This window comes from Drosophila subpulchrella, chromosome 3R, assembly GCF_014743375.2.
Source record: "Drosophila subpulchrella strain 33 F10 #4 breed RU33 chromosome 3R, RU_Dsub_v1.1 Primary Assembly, whole genome shotgun sequence".
Lineage (NCBI taxonomy): Eukaryota > Metazoa > Arthropoda > Insecta > Diptera > Drosophilidae > Drosophila > Drosophila subpulchrella.
The window spans coordinates 1688806-1707234 of record NC_050609.1 but is presented as its reverse complement, the minus strand read 5'-3'; the positions used below and the strand labels follow the sequence as shown (position 1 = coordinate 1707234).

At 40.8% G+C, this 18429-nt stretch overlaps 1 protein-coding gene across 1 annotated transcript; it reads left to right on the top strand.

Annotated features, from left to right (window-relative positions):
- Positions 1 to 167: 167 nt before the first annotated feature.
- LOC119563338 (mothers against decapentaplegic homolog 6-like) lies at positions 168 to 18397 on the top strand. Its single transcript, XM_037876685.1, has 8 exons — positions 168 to 496; positions 1181 to 1308; positions 3870 to 5217; positions 11737 to 11790; positions 11857 to 11982; positions 15861 to 16073; positions 16132 to 16282; positions 16673 to 18397. The coding sequence occupies exons 3-8, from the start codon at positions 4197 to 4199 to the stop codon at positions 16836 to 16838; spliced, it is 1731 nt and encodes a 576-aa protein (XP_037732613.1). The 5' UTR covers positions 168 to 496; positions 1181 to 1308; positions 3870 to 4196; the 3' UTR covers positions 16839 to 18397.
- Positions 18398 to 18429: the final 32 nt, after the last annotated feature.

Genomic DNA, 18429 nt, shown 5'->3' with positions numbered 1-18429 from the left:
TTATGTTTTGGTTAGTGAATGTTCTGTTCCACTCTCCCTCTCTCGATTTTTCTTTTAAAACTCTCTCTGCCTGCTGGCAAACTCAACGGCCAAGTTATTCCCCACAGCTCCAAAGACTGGCCGTCCGTATAGTTTTTCGAGAGCGCTGCGCTCATTGCCCCAACAATTTTCAACCGCGCCGCTTGTGTGCTCGTTCGCCGTTCGAGAAATCCGAAAGATATCAACAAAAAGATGGATACTTGACGTATTGCCACGAGAAATATTCCGAAAAATTGTTATTTGTGTGTCGGGACTGGTAAACGATTTTCGGTTCGATTTGAATGCAGGAAACTCGGACTTTAACGCCTTTTTTCCGTATTTTTTCGTTAATTTTCGCAACGGCTACGAGTTTTGTGAGGTTGTTGTAAACGCGGGCGTCGTAAACAACAACAAACAAGTGCAGTGGAGTTGTTGTACGCTTCAGAACTGAAAAAGTGAAGGAGGAAATAGGAAAAGTGTGAGTGCAGCAGAGGCAAATCAATTGAAGTGAAAACCGAAGTGGATTGGAAATCGTCAGGCGAAAAGTCTTATAGATTCTTTTTTTTTGCTGTTATGAGTTCTATGCATATGTGTGGGTTTGTGGGCGAAGAAAGAGCGAGAATTCTTCGCCCGGATATCGGATCTTCGATCTCGTTTGCGTGTGTGTTTGTTGGTGTTTGCGCAAATTAAAAATCAATAAGAAACGGGGGGTAAAAAGATAGGTCAAATTATAAAGTGAGTTTAAACTTTAACTGGGCTGAAATCGGAAAAAAATTAAAGAAATGCAATTGTTAGCCAGTATACAAACAAACATACGTATATGTATATAGCGGTGGCAGCGACGCCGGCAGAACCAAAGCAGAGCTCAAATCGCAGGCCAGCGAAAAAAAATAAAACACCTTTTCCACCACGTTTAAATTGTTATTGTCTTTCGGCTTTCGGCTACTTCAACATAATATTCAACCGAAATCAACACATTACTCGCACCTTATTAAATAAACCCACAAACATACATACATATGCATAGCGAAAAGTGACTGACCAGTAAAAAAATAAAAGAGAAATACGACTGCGATTACCAATCCAATAACAAAAGCCCGTCGGCACGTGTTTAACAAATCCAATTCCGTTGTGCAACTTTAATAATTCATTTCTTCTGCAGTCAATGTAAAATACAAAATATCAAGTGAACTTTATAACATATCAAATACCAACTTACATATCATCTACTATAATTATACAAAAAGAAAGGAATAAAACGGATACCGCTTGCAAAACAATCTTAAAACAGTAAGTATCTTTTCCCACTTTTAAGAATTGTTAAAATCAACCTTTTTCGAGGATGTGCACTCGTGATTATGCAAAGTACACTGTTATAAAGAGTTTGGGATCTAAGATACCTAACCTTCGTTCTTCTATTTTTTATTTTGGAATTGTGTAGGCTTCTACGACTAAAAATTTATATGAAGAAAGTAAAAAGGAATTGCGAAATAAGTTTATCTTCTATTTGTTCAATATATTTGTTATATAGAGTGCCGTACTACTCGGCTATCAACTTGGCTAGTTTTCCAAGTTCCCCTCATAAATTATTTTTTATTTAATACATATGTATCTCCTAATCTAGGTACGAGTATCTGTTACCAAATCGCGATTGTTTCCAATTGGACTTCCAATTAGTCATGCTTTCATTATCAGAAAGTACATAAGTGCATATTTTTGTATATATAATGCTTGAATTTGTGAATGCGAATTTGTGGAAAACAATCACTCAGCGGTTTTGAATAAAAAGTCTTGAGTATAGACTGCTTATACAGACTTTCTTTCAATTGCTTGTTAAATATATGAAATATATTTATTTTTATTGCTTTCAAAGTGCTGATTTCGCAATGCGCATTATGATGGAATTTTCATATTTCCCATAAATAAATCTAAACTTTTGTTTTTTAAATCTATAGATTAAACCTTCTTTTTAGTTTATCTGGAACTTGCTGAAGTACTAATCGTTCAGCGGTCTTTGTTTTTACGATTGCACCAAATGTTGAACTTATTTCTGTACCCATTCATTGCAATTCTCCTTATTAAAAGATTTAAGATTATATTTAAAAAATTTTTTAAATCACAGAAATCCTGACAATTTGTTGATTCCTGATTGATAGCTACACCTATTTTTTTGGTTCTGATTGAATGCAGTTCGATTGTAGAACTTCGGATCCGAAGAAATACTTTAAGAACCCCTGAAGAACCTAAGGTTCCCGACTTGCTGGGTTTTCAGAAGAGTTTCTCGAGAGTTCCCCGGATTCCACCACACACGGGCGCTCTCTTCTGACCACGGCTACGGTAGATTATTCCAAACCCACCTCACCTCAACCTTAAATTGTTGATTCTTCAACTTGTCAAACCGGCTGACAAACCGACCGTCGCTCGTCCGTGTCCGTGTGTCTGTCTGCGGCGCGCGTGTGTTGGTGTGGCGCCATTCCGACGACGCCTCTGCCGCCGACATCGTTACTATTATTTCTTTTATTACGTCAGTGGCGCCAGGCGCTTCCCTCTCGCTCGCACGCCCGCCGCCCTGCCTTTTTGTTGTTGTTTTTTTTTTCCCCCTCTGCACGCAAGCATTCTCTGCGAGTGTGAGTGTGAGTGAGCGAGAGCGAACGAGTGTGTGTGAGTTGTTGGTGTTGGTGAGCGTGTTTGTGGGGCTGACTCGTAATTTTGTTGCTTTTTTTCTTGTTGTTGCCGTCATGCCGGCGGCGCCACTTTTGTCGTCGATAAGGAGCGCAAGAAATGCCAGCAACAAAATGGAAATGCTCGCATGGGCCACACACACACACGTATTTGGGCTGTTAATTTGCGGCGCTCCTCGTTTGTTCCCCCTTTCCCCCTTCTTTCTTTTTCTGCTCCCCCACCTCCGACTCCCCACCTCGCGCCGTCTCTTTCCCGCCGACAGCTGATGCTGCCGCACAGATCTTTTGCATATTGCACTGGCGTCGGCTGTCCGTCTGCGAGGGGGGTGAGTTGGAGGCGGGGGGCATTACTCACTCAAGCGATCCGCAGGCAGATTCCTTTCCTGCCACCAAGGGCGTAGTCTGGAAATCGGAAAAGGGGGGCCATTAAAACTTGTTTGTTAAAGGAGAATGTGACTCATGTCGAACTAAAAATAGGTTTAAACTTCTAATTTTCGTACTTTTCTAGGCTTTCTGTTCCAAATGCACAAGATAAATCGCTTTTAAGGCTTAAAAAATAATAGCTTTTTGATTAATTGATCAATTGTAAAGGGGTGGGAAAAGAAACCCAAGGCACTGAGCAGGCGCCAAAAAGTAGGCAAAGCTTTTTATAGGCAGGATGTTTAAACTATTATGCGGAATTACCCAAAATAAATTTTTTTTTATTGTAATAAATAGTAATTTCTAAATATAAATGTTTTTTTTAATTTAACAAGCTTAAGGAGTTTTTGTTTTGATAATACAAGTGATAGTTCTATGACTTCAGAACTATTTTGGGAATTCCATTATCTGATTATAGATAAAATTTTTACCATCATAAAGATACAAATATTAATAAATTATATAGAAATTAATAAAGACAAGCAATTTTTTATCAATCTATGTTATTATGCTCGTAAATAAGTTTTTTTACTATCATAAAGATATGCATATCAACAAAATATATAAGAAATAAAAACCACAAGACATTTTATTTCAATTCAAGTAATTTAGTTGTTTGTAAAGTAAAAATACTATGCCCCAACCCCCTCTGAACTCCACCCCTGCTTAACATAAACTCGAGTGCTTATAACGATGCTCGGCAGACCAATTAGGCCAGTGACTAATCAACGTACTCCTCTTTTATTGCAGAGTGCACACCACTGGAGGACACATATCAAGCCCGTCGAAAGCATATCAAAGCCAGCGAGTGATACGAGGAGTAAAAAACAATTTATCAAGTTCCCCAGACCCTCGCACCTTCCCCACAACCCCAAAGAAACCCAGGTTCCCAGACTCAGACACAGACACCAACCCCCCACCCACATTGAACCGAACCGAACCAAAACCGAACCGAAGGGAAAGAAAGTAAACCTACCGTGACTAGCCGGCCCCGTCGAGTCCGCGTACCAAGTTAGTCAACTACAAATAATGCGCATACAATAGGATCGATGTTACCGCAAAACTGTATGTCCCTCCATGATATTCCCAAGCGAAACGAAGAAAGAACTATGGCGTTATGCGTCCAGAAACAATCCGGGTCCGTGCGATGGGGCGCCAGCAGTGCCGGCCGTCCAGCCACCACGGCCGCCGCCCCCTCCACATCGACCCCGCCCTCATCTCTGCTCCGGCTACTCCTGCGACGAGGAGGAGGACTCCTTGGCGATGCGCCAACAGACGCCGCCGCCGCCCTACAGCGCCATGTCCTGCGCGATGGACTGCTCCGGCTCCAACTCCGGCTCCTATTGCCACAGTCTGAGTCTGAGCCACCACCACAACAACAACAACAACATCAACAACAACAGCCACCCGTACCGCCGCCTGCCAAATCACAAGGATCCGTTGTCACCGCAACAGCCACCGCCTCCGTCAGCATCCGACCGCTGCTGTACCGCTCCTGGCTGCAATTGCGCAAGCTCCTGCGACGATATGTTGATCGACGGAAGCGATCAGGAGCGGAGTCGGGAGAGGGAACGGGAACGGGAACGGGAACGGAATCCGGTTCAGGTTCAGCAGGTGGATCGCCGGATGCTGAGTGCCACCACCTTTGCGAACATGTTTCGGAATTGCTGTGGCGGCGCCTCGGAGTCCACGACCAGTGGATCCACACCCACGATTCCAATCACCACCACCGCCCATCAGCCACTAAATCAAGTGCAGAGTGTGAAACGGAGACGCGAGGAGTTCGATGCACTGATGAAGCAGCTGAAGCGCAAGCAGATGACCGAACTCCTGCTGGCGATCAAAAGTCGCGTGGATCCGCCGACCGGCGCCACCGTCGCCTCCACCGCTCCCACCTACCTGCAGTGCATCCTGATCCCCTGCGCGACGCAAGCGGATCCGGAGCAGCATGTGACCGCCAGCCGGCTGTTCTTCTGGGCGGGAATGAGGAGCGGCGAGGAGCTGAAGCGACTGCCCGTCTGTCCCGCCGCCCACGACTGCATCTACACCTGCTGCAATCCGCTGCACTGGTTCCGCATCCTGCACCAACCCGAATCAGGTAGCGTTTTTTACTTTGGGAGGTTGCAGAGCTCTACTTTGAAAGATGATATTTTTAAGAGTTTTAAAAATGGTCTTTCAAAGAGGATTATTCACATATATAGAGCTTAAAAAATGATATTACTTCTGTGAAATATAACATAGATACAATATATTTCCATCTATTCTTTCATTCATAAAATTGTTGTAGGGACTTAAGCGATTCTTGGGATCCTTGTTTTTTCGACACAACATTTTTTTTCAAATATCTAAAACTTTAAAACCTACTTACAAATTATTTTATAGAACAGGGGGTTTATGCGAAAACAACATATTGGCAGAAGCATTACTATTTCCCAATTTTTTTTATTGAACCGGATGTAATAAAATTGAGTTTCTTCAGAAAGATTATCTATGTATGTCATGTTAAATAAATATAGATATAAATATCGGAAGGTTTCTGGGAAGATTTGATATTGATCAATTCCTTTTCCGGTATCGAAAAGGGTAGATCGACTATAATTCATTTGCTATGGATTTCCCCCCAATAAATTCATACCTTATCCGAATCTTTATGGCTCTTGGGAAAGCTAATAGCAATCTAAGCGCCAGCTGTGCCAATACTTGTGCCCGCCACTGTAGGTGCAGGCACACAGACGCACACCAGTGCACTGGGTGTGCGGTGTGCATGTATTTGGTGGCGCCAGGGCACACAGACAGGCACTCACACTCGTGCAGCGGCGATGCGGCATGCGAAATCCATACGAAAACGCCGCCGCTCGCCAATTTTTTTATTTTTTTCGCAAACGAGCATGGGTTGCACTCTGCAGTGGTGTGGGTTATTGTATTTATGAGTGGATTTTTTTTCGGTCTGGTCTGGAGAGTCGGAGCAAAGCCAAAAGAGCCAGAGACAAGGTGCATCTGTATCTGTATTGGGCATTAAATTGCTCCCGCAGAAGACTGAATTCAAGTTCCTGCACAGAAAAAAAGCAGAGCGATATATGATTTTAATTGTATAGTTAAATACAAATGTATTTAAATTTTATTTTTCCCTTTTATGTGAAGAAGACCAATTTACATTCAAGCACGTACATATACCGCGTACCAAAGTCCGAGTTCAAATCCCACACCTATCAATAGAATTTTTTATATAATTTGGCTTGATAAATCTATTTTTTTGTCAGGTGAAAAATGCACGTTCATATAACATATAACCAAAGTCCGAGTTCAAATCCCACACCTATCAATAAAATGCTGTATATAATTTGGCTTGATAAATCAATTTTTTTTATTGTGAGGTGAAAAATGTAAAAGTATAAACTTATAATCCTAAAATACCATAAAGTAGACCCTTAGTTTTTTTTAATGGTTACAATGCAGCGATTGCTGATCGATATCATAAAAACCAAAATCTTAATTTGGGGATGATAAGTGGGTGCTAAGTACCCCAAGAACTTTTCTCTCTGTGTGCGCTCACTGTGCGCCGCCGCCTTGACTTTTGCCCAGACACAGACACCGATACCGCACGCACACACCCACCGCATCCACCGCTCTCCGGCTCATTTATTCCGCTTTATCACGGCCCGCAGACACACACGTGGGGCGGCGGAGAGAGCGGCGGAGAATGTGCGTGAAAGCGCCACGCAAACGGTCGGCCCAACATGACGGCGACTAAATTCTTTTCAAAATAATTTGCGTAAATTTAGAAACTGGCGCCAGGAAATAATCAGGCGTCGTCGCCAACGCAAACGCAAACGCAAGAGCTAAAGCTAAAGCAAAGTCGGCGGAGTCCGTTACCCATTGCCCATACCCATTACCCATTAGCCGTACTCGTCCGCGTACTCGAACTACAGTCCTACTACTTTCATGACCCAATCGATCAAGACACACAATCTTGTAAAGCTTTTAAAAAAACTCGTACACCTTCTCAGAAAATCGATTTTTAAATATCTTGAAAACAGAAAAAATAATGGATCATAAAAGTATTTAAAAAATCAAAACACAATAATAATCATTATTGAAAATGATCTGTTCATTATATTATGTCATTATATATGATAAAAAATACTGAAATATTTTTTATTTATTATCAAATCAATGAGATTCTTTTCAAAATTCGTGTACAATAATTAATTAACTAATATGATCGTCAACATTATTTAATTACAACTTATTAATATGAACTTTTTAAACCCACATTTTTTAATATAAACCTTTTTTAATTAATAAAAGCGTTGCCTACTTATTGGCTGCTTCTCAGACTCGAAAATACTTTGGGAAATACTTTGTTTGAAAATACTAAAGTAAAGTATAATATCAAATTTTAATTTATAGCTTCTAAGAATTTTATTTGTTTTAAGTGAGCTCAGAAGAATTCAAAGGTTGGGAACAAAAATATTATTGGATGACCTATATAAAATTTGTTTACCAGTTAAATATTCACCTTATGGGGGCTGTACTGTATCTGAGGCCGCGGCATATCCGTCGCCACCAGCTAGTTGGCGCATCATTTAGAGATCCCATTCGCACTGTGTACAATGTACATTCGGGCAAACATCGGAGCATGTGCATGTACATATGTACATTCCGATTTGTTTGTTTTTATTTTTAGCACGCGCATGCACACACTTTGTTGGCGTATAAAATACACGTAGATATAGTATTTGCATTTGTGTGGGCACTATACTCGTACATCCGAATGCAGATTGAAAGATGCACCATGCATTTACATCGCAGAATCAGCGTTTCATCACGGTTGAAAGCGATAGATGAGTGCGATTTATTTTTAACCCACTTCCCCGGCCAACAGTTCCACTGGGCACATTGAACGTTATCTAGAACGTGCGTATCACCCGGACTCGGCCGAGCTTACAACTGTATGGGCACATGGATCGCCGTTCTAGTGTTAATCTAATCGGACTATTATATCAGCACTAAACTGCATGCATGTAATACATCATCTGTGTGGGTTGTTTTCATCAATCGGCAGTGGTTTTATATACGGGCAGCCTGTCTAACCTCAAATTGAAACCAAACCCCATGTGCAGAAAGAAAATCAGAGGGTTTCTAGGAATATCTATAGAAATTGTACTTATCAAATTCCAAAAAACGGAGCTTTGTTTTGTAGTGCCCAGTCCCCAGACCTTATCGAATCAATTCCCCGAACTTCTATGCAACTTTCTTCCTAAATACCACTTAATATGTGGACCCGATGAATGGGAATCCTTATCACGAAATATGTACTTACATTTTAATGGGACCCACTTAATTTTTGTGGTATAAATAGATGTAAAAGTTAATTTCTATTAATTGAAACATAACAAGAAAACTTTATTATAAGCCATTAAAAAATGTAATATAAAGGCCTAATTAGGGTAATTCAAAAGTAAAAGCAATCGAAGAGATAGCGAACAAATTAATTAGGAAATTGCATACGTTTACTTGCTGATGTTTTACTTAATAGCGACCAAGATTAAGATCAGCGCTTTTTTCGCCAGCATTTTCAGAGTCTTCCCCTAACCGATAATCACTGTAGATGTGATGGCAAAAAGGCATGTCTATACCGACATTCCTGTGCACAAAACACAATCTTTTGGGAAACATGAAGACTCTGTTCGTGCCGGTCGGCAGATACAGCTACAGATACAGATACAGCCTCCCTTACCTGGTCGCTTACCTGTGCCACTTTACCTGTGCCTGTGCAACTGGAAAAAGGCAACTGGCAACTGGGAACAGGCCTTCTGCTGGCTGTGTCATCGTCGTCTGGCCGGCGGATGGACGACGTCCCGACAGTGACTGGTTTTTTAATGATGGCGCCGAACACATTAAACAAGTCGATAATGTTATTCCATCCGCATCGGCCGGGGAACACAATTCCAGGAATTGTAACGACGAGTGGTCCGGCGATCGGTGCCTGGGTCTTTGGACATCGCGGCTCCAGCAACTCCAACTCCAACTCCATCGTCCAACGTCCCTTCCTCGCAGCGAGCACCCATAAAAAGGATCATTTTGCGTGCCTCGGCCCCATCCATCCGATCTCATTGAGAGGTGCGGTTCTTGCCCATAAAGTCTGGCTCTCGGGGCCTGTGCGGTTGAGGGTTTTTGTGTGTTCCTGTGGATCGGATCGGCCACAGATACACACTCATGTAGGCATATTTGCGCTGGCCGAAATCGTTTTGGGCCAATTCAATGGTTTTGCAGGGGGGAACTTGACTAATTACGTTGTATACTTGGAAAAGTATAGCGCTGAGTTTTACATTTTCTTGAACCATTATCTTAGATTGGCTCTGGCAATAAGAGAAAATACAAATACACAGTAAAGAACACACAATATTTCTTTATTTTTAATAAACTTGTAATACATATATAGCATACTCAAATTAAAAAGGTATTTGTTTTGTACTTTTTTTAGTATCATATCATATCTCACCTTTTGTTACCTTTGAGTTAGTTCATTTAAATCAAATATATGTATTATTCATCATTTTGTTCAAATAATTTAAACAGGTCCCAAGGGAAATACCTTAAATTTCCTTTAAAAATAAGAATAATCAGATCCAAATCGGAATATGAATCTGGAGCAGGGCCGATAAAACAAAACAGTGGCCACTTGGTGGAATTGCCAAGCTTTCAATTACTGGAATCTGACTCAATAGACTGGCACTCTTTTGCCAGAACATAGAACCTAAAGCCCAGAACTCAGAACCCGAAACCCAGAACCGTGAATATTCAGTTGCCTATTTCGCCGACTGGTCATACGATCCATATCCATCCATCAGATTGTTGACGGCGAGCTGGAATGGTTGGCTCTCCCTTTGGTTTCAGTTTCGGTTTCGCTGCGGCGCTCGTGTTTTATTTTTTACCTTTTCTTTTTTTTTATTTAAGAATTGTTAGATTTTCGACGTTGGCGTCGATGACGCGGCCGCTCGTAATCAGGTTTAACTGGTACATTGGGGCTTGGGGACCGGCGGCGGTGGCGAATCGCCGCGATCTGGGTACATTTGAGTCGGATCGAGTAGCCGGGCGCCGTTGACGAGGCACATCAAGCGATTTATGCGCCGTCGGAATACCAAGCGAATTACCACAGATCTTCTCTACAGATCCATACCTCTTGCACTCTGATGGCACTTTTTTCGGCCTTAATGTGCACTTCTTTTATGGCCATTTTTTGTTTGCTGAATCTTAATTTGCCTCAAATGAATCGCTTTGATTTGCATTCAATTGAGTCGAACGAAGCTAATCAATGCTATTTAGATGCAAAGCCGATTTCGTTTATAACTGCCTTGTTTTACATATTTGCCGTGCCCCTTTAAGTCCCATAAATTAATTTTTGACTTCATTTTTTCAATAGCATATTTATCAAGTCGTACGATAATTAAACTACTTAGATAGTAAAAGTTCTGAATAGCAAAGTGAAGAAACATTAGGAAATTTTCATTTTATTTCCTTTAATTAATATTTATTATCTTTTGCATAATAATTCAAAGTAAATCCTTAATGCAACCTATTAAATGTTAATGCGACGTTTCATAAATTATTGAATTTATTGTATTGAATGAGAAATATCCGCCTAACTGGCAGGCAATTCATTGAGGCTTTTGTCTGCGACAATCTCTTGGCCACCAGATACGACCTGTTCCGTTTGCTTTTTTGGGAGTGAAATGAGAGACTGAAAGCCGAGTAGAATGTAAGCGAGATTAAAAACACAGCGCCATCCGAATCGGAGATTGGGAATTGGGGATCGGAGATTCGGGGATTCGGGGATTCGGAGCGGAGATCGCCGCACATCAAACGATTTCTGCGCCAATAAAAATAAAATGTCCCCCAGTGCGGCTGCCTGATATGCAAAGATTATTTATTTTTATATCGCCGCGCTGATGTTTGGCTTGCTTACGCTTACGCCTGGGTTTGTTTCGACTGCCTTTTCTTTTCTTCTTGGTTTTTTTCTGGCCTTTGTTTTTGTTTGGCTCTGTTGCTCGCCCTCTCCCTCTATTGCCATCTCCATCTCTGTCTATCCCTCTGTTTTTGTTTCGCTTCGATTTGCCGTTCAAATATTCAAACACTAGTATGTATTAGTTTTGCGAACCATGATCTCATCCTATATGCGCCCCGACTAGAAGACGCGCATTTATAACTCGAACTTTTGATTAACTCGAAATTGTGTGTAATCATCCATGGCGTTTGCCATTTGCAAATGGTTAAAATTGCATTCGGCTGATAAGGGGGAGATAAGGATTTTTATATAATCAAGGCCGTGAAGCAATTTCATAAACTTGTTATATTTATTTCATATTAGTTGTTAATTCTACAAGAAAATCAATCTTTTATGAACTATCCAGTACTATTCAGAGCTCTTAAAAATTATTTTAGCCCAACTTGAAACTATTGTAGATTTATTGAGTTTTCAAAATGCTATCAAAGAGAATAGTAATATTACTTAAAGTGCTAAAATATGTTAAAGTGTTTATAATAATGTATATAATAGATAGATAATGTATGCTAGATATCTAATGAAATCCCAACTATTATTTTGTCATTCCAGAAGCCCAACCGCCGCCATACCAACGCTCAAAAATGCAGAGACTGAGAGATGCAGGTTGGTTCCGCTATAGAGCTTATAGAGTTTCGATCCGGGCTTACTGACCCTCTCCGATTCTTGCAGATTCCGAGGAAGACTCGCAGAACGATGCAAATTCGGCGGCGCTGAGCACGTGGAGTGCCCAAAGCAGCAGCATTTCGTGCATCTTCAAGACGCCTCTCCTCGAGTCGTTCACCACTGATGGAAAAGGTGAGTTTGCCACCCAAAGCCCCTCTCTTTCTTTTCGCTCTCCCCGGCTTATCAGGTGATTGGGAGAGTGCACAGGGAGAAAAAATGTATACCATGTGTCGAAATCTATAGCTACTATAAGAAACTGCCCTATATATTCGTAAGATCAGTGTAGAGGGTATACGGTTCGAAACATTATAATTTAGAATCAGATTTTAGAACTCAAATTTACGAAGAATATTATAAAAAAAATATATTCAATTCCCCCTTCTATTGAACTGATTTCTTGTAGTGTAACAAAGTGGGAGAGCGAGAAGTGTTGCGATTATTTTGCCATGTAGGTGTGTGGGCCCCCCTTTGAGGTAGTGTGTGTGAGCGGCGCTCTCTCTGGCTGGCAAGTTGTTGTTGTATAGTGGCGCCAGCTTGCCGCGTCAGGTCGTCACTTTCTATATTGATATTAACTTTTAAGCGAAAACAGCAAAAACGAAATGAAAATAAATAATGAGCGAAAAACAAACACGGGCGGCGGCAACACTGAGCGAAAGAGAGCGGGAGAGAGGGAGAGAGCGAGGAGCGAGGTGAGTTGGCGCTCTCGATGGCGCCACAATCTTAGTGCTAACTTACAAGAGTGCTCGAGAAGGGGGTTAAAAGGGGTTAGGGGGGCTTGAGGGGCTCTACGGGTCCCACGGGGGCTATGATATCATTCACGGCATTACCATTACCCGGCGACTGAGACGGCACCGTGGAACTGAAACTGGCCAGAACTCAGACACACACACACCATCTCGGCCATTTGGCTTTTTTATGGCATTGTACTGGCGACAAAACGACGGAAAACTATTACATTTAAATGGACCGTTAAGTTGCGGCTTTACGACGATTGGGTGACAGGCCAGTTAAAAATAGATTGAAATTCCAAATTGATTGATTCCCATCGCACTTTTGACAAATGCACATTGCTTGCATACTCTTTGAACTCGAAGCGGTATAAATAGGTGGTTTACTAGGCATTTCTGGCAATGGGTTCAGCTAAGCAATAAATATTATAGATTATTTATTTAAAGATTATAATATTAACTCTCTCTTGGGACTCTTGGGACTCCTAAATTTGGTGGATTTAAGAATACCTCTCCAAAATTTTAATTTATATTCTAAAAAACCAAAACAAATATTGGATACCATCTTACAAATTATTTAGGATGGGATTGTCCAATGCTTAGGTCATTCGTCCTGATACCTTTATTCTGCCTTCTTGAGCAATCGATTTAATCACCTAATTGCATTGCTGCAACTTCATCGCCGGTGGGACTCCACTGAATTGGAGCACACACAAGTCGAACATCCGTGTTTCCCCGAAGACACCACATGTGTGCCACCGACAAACTTACAGGCCACTGCCTCGACCCACACATGCATACAGATTGAAGATAAAATATTCTAAATTTAAAGATGATGTAGCAGCCCGTGGATTCGGGCATCTAACACAAATGTATGTACATTTATGTACCTACTTACATAAATATTAGCAAGGGGAACCAACAGCCATGAAGCGGCGCTACGAATTTACAAATATGTAGTACAGGAAAAACTGCAGTAGGTAGGCAGGTCTTTCAAGCAGAACCCTCCAAGCAGACGTTTCAGTGTTGAACGCATTTTGCATTATAAAGAATTTCCAAATATGAACGGCCTTAAATAAATAGAAGCTCTGAAAGATCAAGGAATTGAAAATCGTTTGGAAAATACTTAAAATGTAATATTATAACTGTAGAACATGTATTAAAGTTCATCTTCTAACATCTTAAAGAAATATATCCAATCCAAATAAAGAAACGCCTCTGAAAAAATGGACAATTATATTCTACATTTTATTTGATTTAAAAAAATATACAGATAAAATGAATACCACATTTTCAATATTTCCCATCTCCAAATAAAAATGCCTGAGGAATTTTTTTTATCCAAGACCGAAACTTATGAAAATATCGCACATAACTTGTAAAGTATACGGTGGAACCTGTCGAAATTCCCAAGTAAATATACAATTTCCATTTGATGGTTCCCCAATTTTCCAAATCACCTTTCGCTGGGGGATCAACTTCACGGCCCCACAATCTTGGGTAGTTCTCGTTTGAATCAGCGAGGTGGCGACGCCAGCCCGCTGGGGTAAACAATTTTTCGTGGCCATGGCGAGACGCGACGGAATCGCCGGCGTCGACCTAATTAGGTAAACATCGGACAGGCGCCACTTGCAGCGTCCAACGCCCCCGCTAACCCCGCTTGCCCCTCTTTCGGCACCTCTGACACCCGCCCCCGCTCCCCTTTCGGCACATTCTTTGCCATGCAAAATTTTAAAAGCCGTCTACGGATTTATTGCGATATATATTTTTACTTGGCGCCACTGCCGCCCGCCTGGGCTTGGCCTTTAGCGCCTTTCGGCCTTTTCGTTCCGATTTATTCTCGGCGAGCGCGTGCTGTCCATTGTGTTGGCCGTTTTCCCTGCGATTTTCCGCGATTTTCCCTGCGATTTCCCCTCCGAAAAGCTGAGCGATTGTGTAGATTGTGTGTGCCTCGTTCTGGCCAACTGCACCAGCAATCGACTATCGACCCGCTGGCATTGTTGCAATTGGCAATTCGGCCGCCATGGCGTATGCGCGATATTTGCACTGTGTTGTCTGACAATGCACTCTATGCCATTGTTGATTGATAAATTCCCAAGACAAGGGTGTGTTTATGCTGACAATGGTAATCGCAATGGGCAATGGTGTCATCTGAAGTAGGCATTAACGTAATATACGTATGATTATAAAAATACAGATGCGGTGGCGTATACGCAATGTTTGCATTCTCCGATTTTACGACTGCAAAAGTTAAATTCATCGCATTTTGTTTACTAATTCTGGGATATTCATAGGTATATTCTTTTAATTAAATATAAAATTTGAAATTTATGCATGGTTTAATGCGGTCGTAAATATAAAATAATTTGTTTTTTAAAGCCCCACACATAAACATTCCGCAAAGAATCTCGTTAGCAAGGATTTCGAATAAAGAGTTGCACTTGTTTCTCACTTTATTATTGGCCCGACACGCGTTCGGAATCGGAATATACAAATGAACCCATAAACAGACTCTGTGGGTTTGCGTACCACATACATATATGAAGATACATATATACGGCCGCACAGGCCGATATATGCGCGAATGAATACCACACACATACCGAATACGCGACGCCGGTCTGTTTACGTAATGCCCTGGCGCCAAAATTATTACCATTTAAATGTCTGAGCACACAAGTGAGTGTGAACGTAATGTGAATGCGCCTGTTTGAATGTGCGACTCGCTCACTTCGCCGTCTTCGTAGTCGTCGTCTCTTCGTTCTTTCAGTATTCTCAAACGATATGGCATGGTATATAGGCGCTTAGTACTCCCCCGATATCGCCCGAGTGTTATGACAATTTTAAATCACATTTTACGGGCCGACGATAGAGTTATTACCGCTTCAGCCCACAATTTGTATGCGGGTTACAAGATTGCCATTTAAATAATAGTTATTAATGGGAATAACTTTATCGCAGACATATTTAAGAATTTTATGATTCCACTATCTGGCCAATAAATTAGCAAGTTAACCTGACATCGTAATCTTAAAGCGTTTACCCAAGCGCCCTGTAAAGTGTGAAAGATATGAGCTGGGGATCCCATTAAGTGGGGATTGATAAAATATGTATAAAGAATTATGAGCAATATTTAGTGATAGTTTTTTTAAATACAGTCAGTTTCAAATTTTTAAATATAAAAATAACCTTATAAGCGGTTACTTTATATTTTCCTTTACATATATGGATATTTCTCCATAAAACCATTGTCTTATAAATTAGTTTTCTTGCAAATTTCAGATCACAACAGCAAGGTCTGGTGCCAAATCGCCTACTGGGAGATGGCCCACCGAGTCGGGGAGTTCTTTAACGCCAGAACGAAAGCAGTCAATATCTACACGGATGGGATCGTGGGCAGTGGGGGGGACAGCATGTGCCTACGTGACCTTGCTCCCGCAGGCAAGCAGGTCCAATTGGAGGCGGTGCAAACCACGCGGCAGAAGGTCGGATTGGGTAAGAAGGAAGGCTGTTTATCTTGGTGGGCACATGTTAACCGGAGTACGCATTGCAGGGGTCACATTGAGCCTGGAGAACGGCGATGTTTGGATCTACAACCGTGGAAATACACCCGTTTTTGTGGATTCGCCCACCCTGGCTGAAAACATGGACCGTGTGTGCAAAGTGATGCCCGGCTACTGCCTGAAGGCCTTTGAAACAATTAGGTAAGACCTGGGTTTAAATAATATTTTAAAAAAATATTAAATTTTTAAATTTTAGTTTTTTTTATATAATTCAAGTCTTGTATAGGTACTTTTATTAATAAGTTTTGATGTTACATTTATAACAATAGTACATTTTTGAAAAGTTACTATAACTAAGACGTTAATAATAATAATCTATTGCGGATAAAGTTTTTAAAAAAATTTTTTTTAAACCCCCTTCTGTTAATATTATATTACATACTACTTTAATAATATCTCTATACTTATTTATTTTTGTTTTATTATAATTAAGATGTTAATCGTAATAATCATCATTTTTTACAACCCCTTCTATTATTATTATATTACATACTAATATATTAATACCTCCTTACTTATTTATTTTTGTAGGGCTCAACTGCTGAGTATGGAACAGCAAGGACATCACCACATGGGACCCGTCGATTACTTCAGCATAAAGATAAGCTTCGCCAAGGGCTGGGGCCCCGCCTACAAAAGACAGGACATCATGGGCTGCCCCTGCTGGCTGGAGGTGCACTTCAGCCACCTGCGGTGACAGTATCTGCTCCAGGCCCTTTCGGCAGGACCTCATCCGGCATCTGATCACCTGGCGAAGCCGCTGGACTGCGGATGCGACCAGGTGGGCAGCTGGCGATCGCGCCAACTGCTTCGGAAGGCGCAGAGGCTGCTGACCAGGCTGTGCCGACAGGTGTGCGCCCTGACGGACTATTATCCGGCGACGAGGACGAGATGGAGGTGCGTGGCGGGCAGGAGATCCAGCCGCCAGCTAAGCACTAAACAACCAATAATTTGGAACAACAAAGGACTGCATAAGAAATCATTTTAAATGTTAATATACATAATTACGAAACAAGTTTCAATTACTGCTAGTAGACACATCGAAATTAATTTTAACGCATCTGAGTCGCATTAAGTGAGGAGGAGTGGAGTCGAGCAGGGCCTGCGAGTGGGGGCGAAATACATAGTAATTGATTGTTAAAAATACTTAGCAAAAATTGAAATCCTGTGATTCACTCTATATATATATACACATGTAGTATGTACCGACGCGTGGGGCTAGAGCTCCATTGCCAGTAGCTATATGATATGTATAAATATTTAACTTATATATATACATACTTAACGGAAGGCACATCAGGGTTAACAGTTTCGAGAATGGCAGATAGTCTAGTTACGATAGAACATTCAGAAGCCACTACCGTTTTCTATGCGAAGTTTTTAAAAGAACCCAAGCCCATAATTTATACCCCACCCAAAATAAAACCAAACATCACTGAAATACAAAACTGTTCAGTAGTAACTGCATAGATCGTAGGCTAATAAAAAATAACAATATTAATTCAACTCGACACGGTTTTAGAATCTAGCGCATAGGAATGCAATTGGCTTTAAGAAAGCATATGTCATGTTCGAACATTATTTGTTTTATGTTGATATTTTGACTGTTTTCGTTGTCATAACCATACATCCATTTTTTATATTACATCTTTTATGTGAAATGTTTAAATTGAACCAAGGTACATCAGTTAGGTAACTTAAAACTCTTTTAATTAAATCTATAATCATCCTTCGTCTATTCATTGTTCACAATCACAAGCCCCAACTTCGGTTGCATTTCCACCTGTAGGAAATGGCAATTTGAGGATTTGGTGTATTAGTTAAAATCCGTGCGCTAGATCTTTTAACCTCTGTACCAAACCAAACCGTATGTAGGCCATCCTAGGGTCCCAGCCTTGTATGTATTTCGTTTTAAGAATAAATGCGATCCACGTAAAACTATTGTTACCATTTTTCTCACTGTTAAAGGAAGACCGTGTTCAGTAAATTCATAAAGAAAATAGGAACATGCCTATTGTATGTATATTTTAATTCCAAAAAAGCACTATAAAAAATAGTAACAACTTTAAACGTACTCATGAGCAAAGTTACTAGGATGATTTTAAAAATTTCTCCGCATGTAAAATTGCATTGTAAGTCTGATGACCAGACAAAAATACATACAATAGCTTCAATATGATCAAATATTTAATCAGTGCAGTTATACTGTTAAGTTTAAAAAATTGTAATAAAATTTCAATATATTTACAAAAACAATTGATAACCCGAAATCAATTTCATTTGAAGTG